Raw genomic sequence first — 16,022 nt, forward strand, 5'->3', positions numbered from 1 at the left:
ATTATTTTGTAACTGGAGATATGGGCAAAGAGGGTGCCCCAGGCAGTAAACTCCCCTGCGGGTGGGCTGAGGGCTAGGGCTGAGCCTCAGGTGGGTCTCCCATTCCCTGTGTTCCCCTGCACAGTGGCCTCCCTCTTGGGCTCTGGGGCAGCCGCAGGAGGGGCAAGCTGGGAGGGGCTGCCGCAGCTGTTCACTTGGGCAGGATGTCAGAGGACTCAGACACTAGCTTCCCATTGTGGGTCTTGATCTTCTTCACAACCACGGCCCTGGTGGAGCTAGTGTGGCTGAAGGAGCTGGAGCCCAGGCTGTAGCTGAGGCCAAGGGCTTGTAAGGTCCCCATAGGCCAAGCTCAGACCACCTGCATAGCCACTGGTGGTCTTCGTATGGATACTCATTTCTGCATCCCAGACTCCAGCCGGCTCTCCTCGCCCTCCAGCAGCTTCCTGTAGGTGGTGATCTCGGTGTCCAGGGCCAGCCTGACATTCATCAGCTCCTGGTACTCATCCAGCTGTGCGCTATGTCCTGCTTGGCCCGCTGCAGGGCGGCCTCCAGCTCAGGCAGCTTGGTGTTGGCATCCTTAATGGCTAGCTCCCCACACTGCTCGGCATCTGCAATGGCAGCCTCCAGGGAAGCCCTCTGTCCTTTGAGGCCCTCAATCTCAGCCTGGAGTTGGCTGATGTTCCGGTTCATCTCGGAGATCTCAGTCTTTGTACAACGCAGGTCATCTCCTGCAGCGTCTGCAGCTCCTCATACTTGATCTGGTACATGCTCTCAGCCTCAGCCCGGCTGCGGTTGGTGATCTCCTACTGCGCCTTGGATGGTCCACTTTTATAGACCTCACAAGAATTAAGAAACTTGCCCCAAGGGCCCCAGGTCATAAGTGGAGGGGCTGGATTTGAACATAGACCGAATGACCTCAGAACCCACATAGGAGACCTTCCACTGTCTATCCCTCTTAAGGTGACAAACTTTTTTGTGTGTGATTTGTGAATGAGTGAGACTTCTTCTTTGCCTCTGCCTCTGCTGATAAAGACATTTGAGAGGGCCGGGCGTGGTGGCTCATGCCTGTAATCCTAGCACTTTGAGGCTGAGGTGGGCAGATTGCTTGAGCCCAAGAATTAGAGACCAGCCTGGGCAGCATGGTGAAACTCCGTCTCTACAAAAAGTACAAAAATTAGCCAGGCCTGGTGATGCATGCCTGTGGTCCCAACTACTTGGGATGCTGAGGTGGGAGGATCCCTTGAGCCCAGGAATGAGTGAAGATCACACCACTGCACTCTAGCCTGGGCAAAAGAGTGAGAATTTGTCTCAAATAAAAAGGTAGGGGGAGGGATCTGAGTGAGTGAGCCCCTTGTTCTGGCCCAAAGGAGGCCTGGACCCCAGGGTTCAGCTGCTTTCAGGAGGCAGCTTCTGAAACTCTAGGGCCCCTGAGTGACTCCTATAAATCAAGATAAGAAAGGCCTTCATGGTGGTGGCTAGAGTCTGGGGACTGAGTATCATGCAGGGGTTGTTGGGGGCAGATGAAAGAAGAGGGCCTTGGGGCAGAGAGAAGAGGGCTGTGTGCAGCTCTAGGGAGCATCTGAGCTAGAGTTCTCCAAGGCTCTTCTTTCTCCCCAGAGCCTCCAGTGAGGTTTGCACACCTTCCTGGCACTACGCCTGATAGGCAGAGGAAACCTTCCACCCAGGGCACAAGGGTGGGAAGGCTGGACTCTCAGAGGGTCTGTGTTCATAGATGAAATCAAGACAGAGGAGGAAGGGACAGGGTAAGGGATGTGGAACTAGATGAAGACCCAGTCACAGTGGCAGTTTCTGGCAGCCACCTGCCTGGTTGAGATGGAAACGCTGATTCCAGCTCCAGCCCCCAGACAGGCTAAGAATATCCCAGAAAAGCAACAGCTACCACCCCCGCCCTTCTTGATCTGCTCCTACATCTGTAGTGCTATGCTGGGCGCCAGCAGGGTCTGGGAGGAGAAGGAGTTGGGGACGAAAGGGAGGAGGCAAAAAGGGGGCTTGGTGGAGGCAGAAGGTGAACCAAGACTTAAAGCTTCTGGTGAGTGCTGGGAGAACTGGACAGTGAGAGCTGTTCTCAGGGGACAGTAAAGGAGGTGAAGGCAGGATCCAGGGAGTTGAAGGGAGATCAGGACTGAGGATGGGAGAGGCAGAAATGGCCCCCCTTCCATCAAGGAAAGCAGCAGAGCTTATGGCAGGGAAAAGGAGTCACCAGTTCACCCCTGTCCTCTCTATCCCCTTCACCCTGGGCCCTCCAGCATCTCAGCACTGGTCCCTTCTCTCCCCACCCCAGAGCATCACATTCCTCATCTGTGCTCCCAACCCTATTCACTGTTCAAAAGAAACTATATTTGGGCTCCTTAATTAAGTCCTTCTAGCAAAGAGCCTGTGAAATGGGAAAGACATGAGAATTTAGGTCTCCCTCTTGACAGCTAGCAGCCTCTCCTCTGTCAATTCCTCTCTTCTCTCTGCTCACCCTCTCCCCCCTCCACTGTTATCTGTAGAGGAGTTCTGCTCCCCTCGTTTGTTTTAGTCACCCACTTCTCCCCTGGGGTAAGGTCCTCAGGAGAGGGAGGGAAGGCTGGGCTGGTGCATACCCACCCCCTCTGCACACCTCAGGAGCTGAGACTGATGGGCAAGGGAGTTGGGGGTGCCAGGGCGGGGGGCAGCAAGATCCAGGCATTCAGATGCCCAGGCTGGGTCTCCATCCTGGATGTTTTAAGAACCTATGTCATCATTAGCCTCTTTGTAGGGGCCCCTTGGAGACAGGGAGGTGCAATGACCTTGGTTTCTGGGGCCTTGATGTTTACTGGGGATATCCTGGGCCTCAGCCATCTTGCCTTCCTCTTCTTTGCCTTCTCACCTTTCACGGGCCCCTCTAAAGCTTGGAGGGACCTAGGAAGATTTACATTGCTGAGAGCCTAAGCTCCCCTCCCCTTCATCTCCTGGGCTGAACTGCAGAAATGCAGGCCTCACACGGATGCTGTGCACACAAAGACTGAGCCCATCAGACAGAAACAGATTAGGGAGAAGCAGACAGGGCTGGAGCTGGAGAGTGAAACAGATTCACAGGACAATTTTGTTTAGAATCAGAACTGTGGAGTTGAAGGAGGCTTTAGGAATCCTCTTCTAGTCCAATTCCTAAAATGTTATCTTATTCTTTTAATATTCATTTTCTTATCTTATAATAAGCATCAAATCTATAGAATCCCTGCATTTTAATATGATGAAACCAAGTCCCAGAGAGCTGAAATTACTTCCCCAAGGTCATACAACCAGCAGTCATAGACTAGGACTCCTATCTCCTGCCTCCCTTCTCAGAAGGGAGATAAGAAGAGCCAAAGAGAGGCAAAGTGTGAGCAGCATTGTCTGGAGATGTTCTCTTAAAAGATGGGGCCCACCTGCCCAGGTGGGGTGAGTGACGGGAGCATCTATGGTGAATTTGATGGTGATGCACTCACCAATAAGGCCAGATCCTACCCAGGCTAAAACCTCAGTCTAGGCGCTCCAGTTCTTGGTCTGGGCCTAGAGTATTTGCTTTAAAGAGCCTTCAGGAATAACCAGTTATCTGAATAGGCACTGTTCTAGGTAATCTACAGAGAGATATAGACATACAAGGAGCCTGGCCTCAGGGGCTGTCCCATCTAAGGGAGTCTGATACAACCAGCACTGCCCCAGAGGAACATAAGGGAGATGGGCAGACAAGAAGCAACATAGAGATACTATTATAATGAAGATACATGAATCTTAGAATATGAACCCAAACATAACTTAACCAGAAGAGTACACTTGCAAATGTGGGAAAGCCATCACCCTTCTACGAAGCCCACCTCCTCCATGAAGTCTTTCTGGTTTCACTAGGCTTATTCCCCTTGTTCTCCCCCTGCAGAAACATAATAACCCTTCCTCTCAGCTCTCAATGCCACTGGCTTATATACAACAGCAATGTTGTTACTCTTTCTGGATCTCTTTGATTAGCTTGTCTGCTTGTCTTTAAAATTCCATCCATATCCATCTTACACATCTTAGACCCAGAGCCCAGCCCTTAACCAAGTTGTTATGCAGCCACTGTTGCTGAGGGGAAGAGGCTGGAAAGGCTGAAGTCAGAAAGAGTATTAGGTCCCTTCCAATCAATCAAAAAAAGGCTTCTTGGAGGAGGTGAGATTTCAAGAGCTTGACAGTCTGAGAGAGGGTTCTGGCCCAGTGGAAGGAGCTCAGAGATTCCGGAGGGATAACCATAGCAGGAGAGTGGGGAGCATGTGAGCCAGAAAAAGGGTTAGAGGCAGAGCAAGGTGGAAAATTAGGAGGGGGAGTAGGACCCTCTGAGGCACCTGGTTTGGGGTTCCTGAAGCCGAGGAGGAAATTCTTGGTTCTGACCAAGAGGACAGTAGGAGGTCAGAGCTGGGCCGGAAGTAGGGTACCACAGTGATGACACTCTGTGGGTGCTGCTTAGAAGACATGGTCCTAAATGACCTTAATGATAGGCCTTATGCCAGTGAGGGACTACTGGGAGCAGAGCTGGAAGGACTCACGTGCCATTTAGATCCACATGCCCAGTGTTTCCACCAGAGCAACTCAGTCCCTACAGGGCTTGTCCTTAACTACTGGTGAACTGACTATTCCTTGGTGGCAGATAAAGAGTGACTCAGAACACCTTGTAGGAGGAAGTGGGGCCAATTACAGCAGCTGAAAAGAGGGAACACTTTCCCACAACTATGGGGAGAATGAGAGTTTGGGCAGGTCAGCTTGGGCTGCAAGAAAATAAAGATCAGATCCTAGGGAGCAGAGATACCCCACTGAGAAAGTGCATATTGAGTGCTGAGTTAGGGAGGAGGTACAAGGCTGCATGTGCATGGCGGCACAGAGAAGTGGAATGGAGACAGGCAGACCACAGGCCTCCAGGAGGGTATGAGTGAGCAGGGGCTGTGGAATGGCTGGGAAATGCTGGTACCTCTGGTAGCTAGAACTGCAGCCCATATGGATTCTAGAACAGCCTATCTGCAGTGACACACACACATATATGTGCACAAATCAACCCTGACAGCAGTGGATCCTTGGAGCTATGTTGGTGGTCTGTGAGGAGCATGGAGGTGATTCCGAGGGCAATCTTGAGAATTTACTGAAATACATAGGCAGGGGTTTTTCTCCACATCGAACCCATGTGCACCTACAAGGTCCACTTACTTAAGAAGCCAGAAGACCCTTGTGCTGGGGGAGGCACACAGAGCAGGTTCCAAGAAGGGTGGACATGATCTAACAAGGCAGATAGAATAGGTCCAGAACCAGTTGTGCTCAAGACCTGCAGGTAAGGCCTGAGGAGTCCAAAACCCAGGGCAAAGGGCTGATGGGTACTGAGGAGGGAACAGACAGACCCAGAGAGAAGTGGGCAGGACCCAGCCTAACAGGTTGCTCCTGGGAGTGGGGACAGCTGGGACCTGACCTGCAGGAAGCATTTAATGATGAAACCCACCTCAACCTGGACCCAGGGTTGGGCAGGAGGTTGGTCCAACCTTCTTGGGCTTCCATCCACACAGGAGGCTCTGTTCACTATCCAAAACCGGGTAAACCAAGTGATCCAAGTTCCAGCGTTTCCCCAGGGACCAACCTTATCCATCACCCACCCAAGTGTGAGATCTGTGTATGTTAGTGGAGCTGCACAGGGACCAGAGCCAAGGGTCTGCCCCACAGGCTCAGTGCAGAGAATCAGGACGGCAAGCAGAGGCCTCAGGGGCATATTTGAGACCCTGCTGCTCCCCCTCTCCCCCTCAAGCTGGAACCCCCAAGGAGGCGGGTTGTGACCTGCAAGAAGGCTCTTCCAGGACTCCCAAACAGGCAGGGCAGAAATGTGCCTGCTGCAGCCCCTCTAGCGACCTGGGGGGTAGTGGGCGAGGTGGGGTGGCGAAGAGGAAACAGACCTGACAGTCACATTGGAGGAGCCACTGCAACGCGACCCAGCTGGGACCTGTGCATCCGGTGAGGGCACTCACTACTCACACTGGCCCCCCACACAAATTCAAAGGCAGAGGGAAGGAGGGCTGTTCCCATGGTTTATCTGCTACCGCGACCCAGTGCATCAGAACAAGCTGACCCATGCTCTAGGATCCGGAGGAGGTAGGAGCAGCCACCACCCCTCCTCAACTCTGACCCTGAGGAGACCACTCGAACGACGACCACCGCCTTCCCCTTCCCCTTCCCCTTCCCCGGAACGGGGGGAGGGAAAAGACTCAGGACAGAGGGTGGGGATTGGGGCGGGACTTGAAATTGACATGTGAGAGTCTATTGGTCACGGGAGCTGCCCATCAGGAGTGCAACTCGGGAGCGGATTGGCCGCGTGAGGCGGGGCACAGCGCGGCGAAAAAAGGGGCCCAAGGGGTGGGGCTGACGCTGCAGCTGGCGCAGCTCAGGCTCAGAGCAGCGGAACCGCCTAGCAGCCACCTTCCCCCGCCAGTCCGCGCGCCCGGGCCGGGGCTAGGCCCCCCACCGCCGGGTCCCCCGGGGCTGCAGTAGCAGCGGCGCCGCCCGCGGCTCCCGCTGGGGCCCGGGCGCCGGCCCCGCTCTGCAGGATGGGCACGGTGTTGTCTCTTTCCCCTGCCTCCTCGGCCAAGGGCCGGAGGCCCGGCGGGCTGCCCGAAGAGAAGAAGAAGGCGCCGCCCGCGGGGGACGAGGCGCTGGGGGGCTACGGGGCGCCGCCAGTGGGCAAGGGCGGCAAAGGCGAGAGCCGACTCAAGCGGCCGTCCGTGCTCATCTCGGCGCTCACCTGGAAGCGCCTGGTGGCCGCGTCCGCCAAGAAGAAGAAAGGCAGCAAGAAGGTGACACCCAAGCCGGCATCCACGGGCCCCGACCCCCTGGTCCAGCAACGCAACCGCGAGAACCTTCTCCGCAAGGGCCGGGATCCCCCCGACGGCGGTGGCACCGCCAAGCCCCTGGCGGTGCCAGTGCCCACCGTGCCCGCGGCTGCCGCCACCTGCGAGCCACCGTCGGGGGGCAGCGCGGCCGCTCAGCCGCCGGGCTCGGGAGGGGGAAAGCCTCCGCCGCCGCCTCCCCCAGCCCCGCAGGCGGCGCCGCCGGTGCCTGGCGGCTCGCCGCGGCGGGTCATCGTGCAGGCGTCCACCGGCGAGCTGCTGCGCTGTCTGGGCGACTTCGTGTGCCGACGCTGCTACCGCCTCAAGGAGCTGAGCCCCGGCGAGCTGGTAGGCTGGTTCCGCGGTGTGGACCGCTCGCTGCTGCTGCAGGGCTGGCAAGACCAGGCCTTCATTACGCCCGCCAACCTGGTGTTCGTGTACCTGCTGTGCCGCGAGTCGCTGCGTGGGGACGAGCTGGCGTCGGCCGCCGAGCTGCAGGCCGCCTTCCTCACCTGCCTCTACCTCGCCTACTCCTACATGGGCAACGAGATCTCCTACCCACTCAAGCCCTTCCTCGTGGAGCCCGACAAGGAGCGCTTCTGGCAGCGCTGCCTGCGCCTCATCCAGCGGCTCAGCCCGCAGATGCTGCGGCTCAACGCCGACCCCCACTTCTTCACGCAGGTCTTTCAAGACCTCAAGAACGAGGGCGAGGCCGCCGCCAGCGGCGGGGGCCCACCGAACGGGGGCGCGTCCGCCGCCTCCTCGGCCGCCAGGGACAGCTGCGCGGCCGGAGCCAAGCACTGGACTATGAACCTGGACCGCTAGGGATACGCAGGGGCCGCGCCCATCCCCCGCCCCAGCCCCCGACACACACTCGGACCCCCCGGGACCACCAAGCCACCGCCGCTGTTACCGCCGCTCAGCGCCCCGGCTGGGCGGAGGAGGAGCCGCCCATGCCCCTCAGGGGAAAGTGGAGGCCGGGACACCAGAGGCCGCGGTGTTTGGATTTGCTGGGCGTGAAGTGGGGACGAAAGATGAGCGCGGGAAGGGCACTCCAACCTCACTCTTCCCGTCTGTCTGCGCCCCCATTTCTTCATTTCTGCCCGGGTCTTCCCCTTCCCTTCAGTCCATTCCCCCTCGGTTTTGTCCATTTCCTTGCCTCCTTTTTGTGTCTTCATTTTTCCTCCTGTCTGCATTCCTCTCTCTCTCTGTCCCTCTCTCTCTCCTGTTCCTCTCTTTCTTCCTCCCTCTCCCTGCCTTTCCATTTTCTGTTCCTTGGGCGTGTGTGTCCGCATCTCCATCTTACCCCTTGCTTGACTGTACCCCATGGCCCCCCCGTTTCTCCTCCTGCACCTGTGTCCCCATCTCCTCTTCTTGTTGCTCCTGTCATGTGTCACCATCTTCCCTCCTGTCTGCCTTCTTCCTCCACTTGTGTCAGCTTGCATTTTTTATTCCTGACTGAGTTCCCACACCCCCCTCCCCAGATCAAAGGGAATATTAGTTTTTAATTTGAATCGACTGAGGTGCCAGGAGAAACTGCAGCCCCAGGCACCCAGACAGGACCAGGATGGCCCCTCGCCCCACCCCCACTGCCTCTCCCCACCTTTTCCAACGTGTTGCATGCTGGGAGCTGGGGGGGTGGAGGAAGGGGCTGACGGCTTCTTTCAGGAGGCTGAGGTTTGGAGGCAAAATCAACCTGGGAGACCACCCCGGCCGCGGCGCCTCAGTGGACAGGTGGGAGGAGAAGAAAACTTCTTACCTTGGGGGAGGAACATCCCGCTTCCTTATCCTTAGCTTTTTTGTTTCCCCTCCCCACTGCCCCTTTTAATTTATTTGGTTGTTTGCGGAGGGAGGGGGGAGGGGGGAGGCTGGGCTGGGAACTGTCCGAGGTGCTGAGCTGAGGCGGGACAGGAATCCTCCCGGTAGAGTACCAGGGACGGGGTTGGGCCTGGGGCCGTGTCCAAGGTGCCAATGATGCGGGCCGACAGAGCGGGCCGCACTGTCTGTCTGTCCGTCTGTCCCGGAAAGAACTATAAAGCGCTGGAAGCGCCTGCAGATGGTTTTGCGCCGGTCTTTCTTTGGGCCCCGGGAGGGAGGGAGTGGGAGTGGTAGTGGAACTGTCACGGCCAGGGCAGGAAGGCAAGAGATGGGGCTCTAGTAGGGAAGATCAAGTCCCTGAGAACTTCTCCTCTTCCCCATCCCCACCCCCGCCATCGGCTTCCATTTTACAGAGGGTAAAGAGTAAAGTGAGGTAGCTGAGGGTGAGGCCTGGTGATAAAGCTGAATCCATCCCCCCACTTCCGCCTCCATCTTGTCTGATCTAGCTCCTCATTAGTGCCTGGGCCACTTAGAGACCGAATGACGGGGACAGCGGGAATTGTGCCCTTTCTGTGATGTGACCCATTGAGGCAGAACTAGCTAGTCCTTATTGCTATTTTCCCCTTCCTCCCCATCTCTCCCCACCATATATTGGTCAAGAGCATAGTCGGGCCTACCTAAGTCTGTATTCACCACTCCCAAGTGGGGCCTGTCTGCCACACTTCTCTCCTTATCTCCCAACCACCACGGGGCTGCTTCGACGCTGCCCCGGTCGCACGCCCACTCAGGAGTCTTGGGAGGCCCATCCCTGCTTGAGATTCAGACCTTTGCCCTTTATCCCCAAGAAGGGGCAAACACGGGCAGCTGGGGAGAAGGAAGGCATTCTCCGGTATTGAAACAAGAGGGAAAATGCGCTATTTAGCCTGAGATCCCTGCTCTGTCCCCATTGCCTTCTTAGCCACGTGGCTAAGCGCCCAGTTCACTGTTTCATTGGCCCAAAGAGGCCTGGCTTCAAAAGAGTGCCGGCAGCTCCGACCCTAGTCCGGCCATGGCGGAGAAGATTCGGAAAGAACCGGGCGGGACCGGCCAAGACGAGGCTCGGGATCGCTGTCCGTGGTGCTGAAGGGCGCACTCGGGTGGGGTCGGGGCTTGTAGGGGCAGGAAGAGTTGCAGACTCTGCCTCAACTAGATCTTCCGGATAATTTGGGAATAGGGTGTCATCTATTCTGGCGGCGAGTTATAGAAGTCTGGCTCCAGAACCCAAGAATGTCGGTTCCCACTTGCCCTCCCAGGACTACAGGACTCGACTCCCCTGGCCTCAGCCCAGGGCCCTTGTAACCTGCCTGGAGCCGGAAATCCCCAGTCCAGATTTGTGAATCGAGTTCCTGGAGGGAGGGGGAGAGCTGGCGGAAGGGAAGGCGGGAGCAGCCGCCCATTGGCTGGAATTTGGCGCAGTCAGCGCGGTGCCGTCATCTCTCTTGGTTTGGGAGGAGGGAGGGAGGATCACTTGGGTCACCCCGCGGCTGTCGCCATAGTAACCAGACTAAGCGGGCGGGGCAGCCGCTCTACTCTCCCACCTCTGGCTGGGGAAACAATCCTGGTCCACCTTATTTGGAACTAGCTAGTGAGACTAGCTATTTGATTAGAATTTCTGAATTAGAGGAGCCTAAAGGGGATGGGAAAGAGAGCAGAGACCCTACACAGACGCCCCCCTCAACCTCCAACAAACATCATGCGTTTGGATACTGCCCCTGAACGCTTAGCCACAGCACCCACCCTTTGCTGCACACACACTCCCCTCCAGGAACTTGTGATCTGGCACTTGGAGACATAGAATGAGAAAAAAGCCACAGTGAGTAACATGCAGTTAAATCTCACTTTTGACATGCCCCAAGGCATGAGACACTGCCATAATCCGATTAGGAGGGGAGGGACTGGAGAAGGATCAACGCGAATACATGGAAGAATTAGCCTCCTGGGTCAGACTTGTCAGAGTCCTGTTTTCTCAGGGATTAAGTGGGAGAAGTCGTAAGGAGAAGGACCCCTTCTTCTGAGAAGGCAAGGGGTGGAGGCAGTAAGTGCAGAAACAGAATAAGGTACCTTCTTTCCTGAACTGGAGTTAACCTGGGGAAAGCGAGTCCAAGCTGCTGATAAGGTGGTGAAGGGGGACCAGAGTTTTAGAAACCAGAAGCAAAGAGGGGTGGACTAAGGAAAGATGGAGGTGGAGGAAAGGAGACAGAAACCCAGCTGGAGCAATGACTCAGCACTTCCCCTAGGCAAAGGGCTGGAGTGACTCTCCCAGCACAGGGGCAGCTGTGAGGGCAGGAAAGCAAATGAACAGACAGAAGGGATAATTCACCCCTTCACCCGACACATGTTGATACATACATTGATGCATAACCAAAGGCACACATTTTAACCCAGAAGTGGAGACAAATGCATTTATACTGGTGAATCATAACATATACACACCTCCACTCCTTTCCTCCCTGTCCCCCTTCCTGGAACAGAAGACTTTCTGTTTTGGAGCCATGCTCCCCTGTCCCTGGAATACCTTGCTACTTATTAGAAAAGCAGAAATGCAAAAAATCACAGACATGTAGGGGAGTTGTCATGGTAACTGCTTTGCTTGCCAGGAGGGGTGCCCAGCAACCAGAGCATCTAACAGTATTCAAAAGGACATTCTATGGTCTCCACTTACTGGGATCCACCCCAGGCAACCAGATGGGCACCTTTGGAAGATGTCTGCAACAGAGGCTGCTGAAGAAGCCCCTCCAGTCACATCATCATGATCAGGGACAGCTGGAAGCCAGGTGTATGGGCCTGATCTTCTTTAGGTACCCCACTTTAAGTAGCACTTCTGGCCTCTTTAAATATAGGCATTTGCTGTGAGGGGCTTCAAGACAGCAGGTTTAACACTTTGAAGACCTTTATTTAAGAGCATGACCTGGCTGGGAGTGGTGGTTCACGCCTGTAATCCCAGCATTTTGGGAGGCCAAGGCGGGTGAATCACTTGAAGCCAGGAGTTTGGGACTAGAATGGCCAACATGGTGAAACCCTGTCTCTACTAAAAATACAAAAATCAGCCGGCTGTGGTGTTGTGTGCCTGTACTACCAGCTACTCGGGACTTGGGAGGTTGAGGCAGGAGAGTCTCTTAAACCCGAGAGGTGGAGGTTGTGGTGAGCTGGGATCATGCCACTGCACTCCAGCCTGAGAAACAGAGTGAGACCCTGTCAAAAAAAAAAAAAAGTATGACCTTCCCTCTCAGCATCTTGCCACAAACCCTACAAAGAAGGTCATATCTACACACTCAGGATAGGAGTGTAGATGAGGGGTAGAAAAGTTGCTTAGTTGGCCGGGCGTGGTGGCTCACCCCTGTAATCCCAGCACTTTGGTATGCCAAGGTGGGCAGATCACTTGAAGTCAGGAGTTCGAGACCAGCTTGGCCAACATGGTAAAACCCTATCACTACTAAAAATATGAAAATTAGCCAGGTGTGGTGGCGCATGCCTGTAATCCCAGCTACTTGGGAGGCTGAGGCAGGAGAATCACTTGAACCTGGGAGGCGGAGGTCACAGTGAGCCGAGATCACGCCACTGCACTCCAGCCTGGGCAACAGAGCAAGACTCAATCTCAAAACAATAAATAAATAAATGCAAAAAAATAATAATAATTAGCTAAGCATGGTGGCACACAACTGTAGTCTTAACTACTTGGGAGGCTGAGGTGGGAGGATCACTTGAGCCCAGGAATTTGAGGCTGTAGTTAGCTATGATCACACAACTGCACTCCAAGCTTGGTGACTGAGTGAGACCCTAACTCCAAAAAAGGAAACAAAACACCTGGAGAAAATATGGATTATTTATTGTTATTATTATTATATTGCATCTTGGCGTGGGTGGAGAATGTCTTTTTAGCAGTAAAAAGACCTTAAAGGAACAGATTGATTCATCTGAGACTCCATTCAGCTTTTGAATGTCAGAGACATAGAGAAGAAAAAAGAAAAAAGTTCATCACAGCCGGGCGCGGTGGCTCAAGCCTGTAATCCCAGCACTTTGGGAGGCTGAGACGGGCGGATCACGAGGTCAGGAGATCGAGACCATCCTGGCTAACACGGTGAAACCCCGTCTCTACTAAGAAATACAAAAAACTAGCCGGGCGAGGTGGCGGGCGTCTGTAGTCCCAGCTACTTGGGAGGCTGAGGCAGGAGAATGGCGTGAACCCGGGAGGCGGAGCTTGCAGTGAGCCGAGATCCGGCCACTGCACTCCAGCCTGGGCAACAGAGCAAGACTCTATCTCAAAAAAAAAAAAAAAAAAAAGTTCATCACATAACCCAATTTATTTTCTTCATAACATTTGTTCCCACCTGATAATTTTTTTGTTACTGACTTATTTTGTATCCTTTCAATAAAAATAAGGTTGAAACACCAGTGACAAATGGAGAGAATGTATTTGCAACACAATATATTTTTCAATAGAAAAATAGCTAAAACTGGAAACAGCCAATTCATAAAAGGAAATGTAAGCAGGCTGAATGTGGTGGCTCAAATCCCAGCACTTTGAGAGGCCAAGGTAGGCGGATCAAAAGGTCAGGAGTTCAAGACCAGCCTGACCAATATAGTGAAACCCTGTCTTTACTAAAAATATAAAAAATTGGCTGGGCTTCGTGGAGTGTGCCTGTAATCCCAGATACTTGGGAGGCTGAGGCAGGAGAACTGCTTGAATCTGGGAGGCTGAGGTAGCAGTGAGCTGAGATTGTGCCACTGCACTCCAGCCTGGGTAACAGAGCAAGACTCCGTCTTGGGAAAAAAAAAAAAAAAAAGAAAAGAAAAGAAAGAAATGTAAGCAAATGATAAACAAATAAAAAGATACTTATCTTTACTATTGGCAAAGAAATTCAAGTGAAAACAGCAATGAGATATTACATCTCCATCTCTTACACTGATACAGATTATCAAAATGGAAAATTCCAACCATAGGGAAAGCATGGGAAAATGAACATGTTAGTTCAGTCTTTTGGGGAGATTGTCTGGATCAAAATGTGAAAGGCAGCATGCTCTTTGATCTAGCTACCACATTTCCAAAAATTCGCCCAAAGGAGATAAGTGGGAAAAGATCTGATGCATAGATGCCTATCATACTTTTGTTTATCATAATGAAAAATTGGATACAACCTGAATGAACATTAGAAGGCGATTAAGTAAATTGTGGTAAATTGATATTCACTGGGATATTATGGACCATTAAAAATTGTACATCAGGCCAGGCGTGGTGGCTCACACCTGTAATCCCAGCACTTTGGGAGGCCGAGGCGGGCGGATCACGAGGTCAGGAGATCAAGGTCATCCTGGCCAACATGGTGAAACCCCGTCTCTACTAAAATACAAAAAATTAGCCGGGCATGGGGGTGCGCCCCTGTAGTCCCAGCTACTCGGGAGGCTGAGGCAGAGGAATCGCTTGAACCTGGAAAGCAGAGGTTGCAGTGAGCCAAGATCGCGCCATTGCACTCCAGCCTGGCCACAAAGCAAGACTCCGTCTCAAAAAAAAAAAAAAAAGAAGAAATTTGTACATCAGTCTGGGCACGGTGGCTCACGCCTGCAATCCCAGCACTTTGTGAGGCCAAGGTAGGTGTATCACCTGAGCTCAGGAGTTTCCTCTTTCTACTAAAAATACAAAAATTAGTTGAGCATGGTGGCTGTGCCTGTAGTCCCAGCTACTGGGGGGCCGAGGCAGGAGGATCGCTTGAGCCCGGGGAAGTGAAGGTTGCAGTGAGCTAAGATCGAGCCATTACACTCCAGCCTGGGCAGCAGAGTGAGACTCTGTTTCAAAAAAAAAAATTGTACATCAATATATATTTATTGACATGAAAAAATGGCACGATGAAGTGGAAATAGGAGATTGAAAACATTGTCATGTCATCCCATTTCTGAGAGAGATTTAAACAGCTGTCTCCTTCTTGTCACTTAGATCTTGACTTAATAGCCTCCTCCTTCTCATCATCTCCTGAATTCATCTCAGTCTGTCCCACAGTTACCCTCAATCACATGCCCCTAATTTATTTTCTTCATAGCATTTATCTTCCTGAAAATATATTATTATGACCTAAAAAAGAAGAAAATTATAAGGAAAGAAAGAAAAAGAGAAAAATAGAGAGGGAGGGAGAGAGAGAGATAGAGAAAAGGAAGAGATAAAGAGAAAGAGAGAAGGAAGGAGGAACAGAAAAAAAGTGATGCTGGACAGTGTCTGGAAAAGGAGAAACACATTTCTGCAGCCATGTCCTGCACTCCCCTATCACACATCTCCAAAGCCCCTTTGCTCCTTCCCCCAAACTCAAGCTGTTTCCAAATCCCTAGGGTTTAACAATGTCCCTTGCTGGATAAAGGGAGTTAAGCACCTATCCAGCCTGGCAGCCACGTCTATTACACAAAAAGCACATATAAGGTGCATGTCCACACACAGAGCATGGACACACATATGTGCACACTCTTACAAGGATCCATCCAAGAGCATTTAAAAAACACTTCTCTATCTTTTTCGTAAGTGCCATAGAAAATCCACTGTCCTTTATTCAAATAATAAAGCTAGGGGAAATTTTTCTCTTCACATTAACTTGTTCATATCTTTGAATAACGAGAATTAGCACAGTGCCTGGCATGTAGTAGGCTCTTGATAAATAAGAGCTGATGTTTATTCAGGTAATAGCCATTTTTTGTTACGATAAATGTTATGATAAGCATTTGTGTGTCAGGTCTTTGCCCATTTATCTCCTTAGAACAAAGAATAAATGGACTAAAAAGGGTGACAGTCTGCATGTTTACCTTTGGTTGCCAATAAGCGTGCCACCAAATATACATTTTTAGAACACAACTATGGTAACTAACTTCTCCTAAGATGTTTTATCCTTTCTTTTCTTTTTTTCTTTTCTTTTCTTTTCTTTTTTTTTTTTTTTTTTTTTTTTTGAGACCAAGTCTTGCTCTGTCACCCAGGCTGGAGTGCAATGGTGTGATCTTGACTCACGGCAACCTCCACCTCCTGGGTTCAAGCAATTCTCCCTGCTTCAGCCTCCCAAGTAGCTGGGATTACAGGTGCCTGCCACCTGTAATGTCCCTCTAATTTTTGTATTTTTAGTAGAGATGGGATTTTACCATGTTGGCCAGGCTGGTCTCGAACTCCTGACCTCAGGTGATCCGCCCGCCTCTGCCTCCCAAAGTGCTGGGATTACAGGCGTGAGCCACCTTTCTTGGCCTCTCTTCTCTTTTCAATTGTTCTTGATTTATGCTAGGTTTCTGGTTGACTTTACTTTGCATTTTAAAACACTTTGAATTTTATTCTGGTGCTTTTATAGTGTCTTT

General features: G+C 52.5%; 1 protein-coding gene and 1 pseudogene across 1 annotated transcript; one reads left to right on the forward strand and one right to left on the reverse strand.

Moving 5' to 3' along the window:
• Positions 1-53: 53 nt before the first annotated feature.
• Positions 54-878, reverse strand: LOC141408129 (keratin, type II cytoskeletal 8 pseudogene; annotated as a pseudogene).
• Positions 879-6,411: 5,533 nt separating this feature from the next.
• CDK5R2 (cyclin dependent kinase 5 regulatory subunit 2) lies at positions 6,412-8,906 on the forward strand. The gene has a single exon (XM_005574328.4). It carries the CDS (start codon positions 6,573-6,575, stop codon positions 7,674-7,676), a length of 1,104 nt encoding a protein of 367 aa, XP_005574385.1. The 5' UTR covers positions 6,412-6,572; the 3' UTR covers positions 7,677-8,906.
• The last annotated feature ends 7,116 nt before the right edge of the window (positions 8,907-16,022 follow it).

Source organism: Macaca fascicularis, chromosome 12 (genome assembly GCF_037993035.2).
Source record: "Macaca fascicularis isolate 582-1 chromosome 12, T2T-MFA8v1.1".
Taxonomy (NCBI): domain Eukaryota; kingdom Metazoa; phylum Chordata; class Mammalia; order Primates; family Cercopithecidae; genus Macaca; species Macaca fascicularis.

What these genes read in the sequence shown, in the direction of transcription:
- CDK5R2 (XM_005574328.4), top strand. Translation starts at nt 6,573, where the DNA reads ATGGGCACGGTGTTGTCTCTTTCCCCTGCCTCCTCGGCCAAGGGCCGG.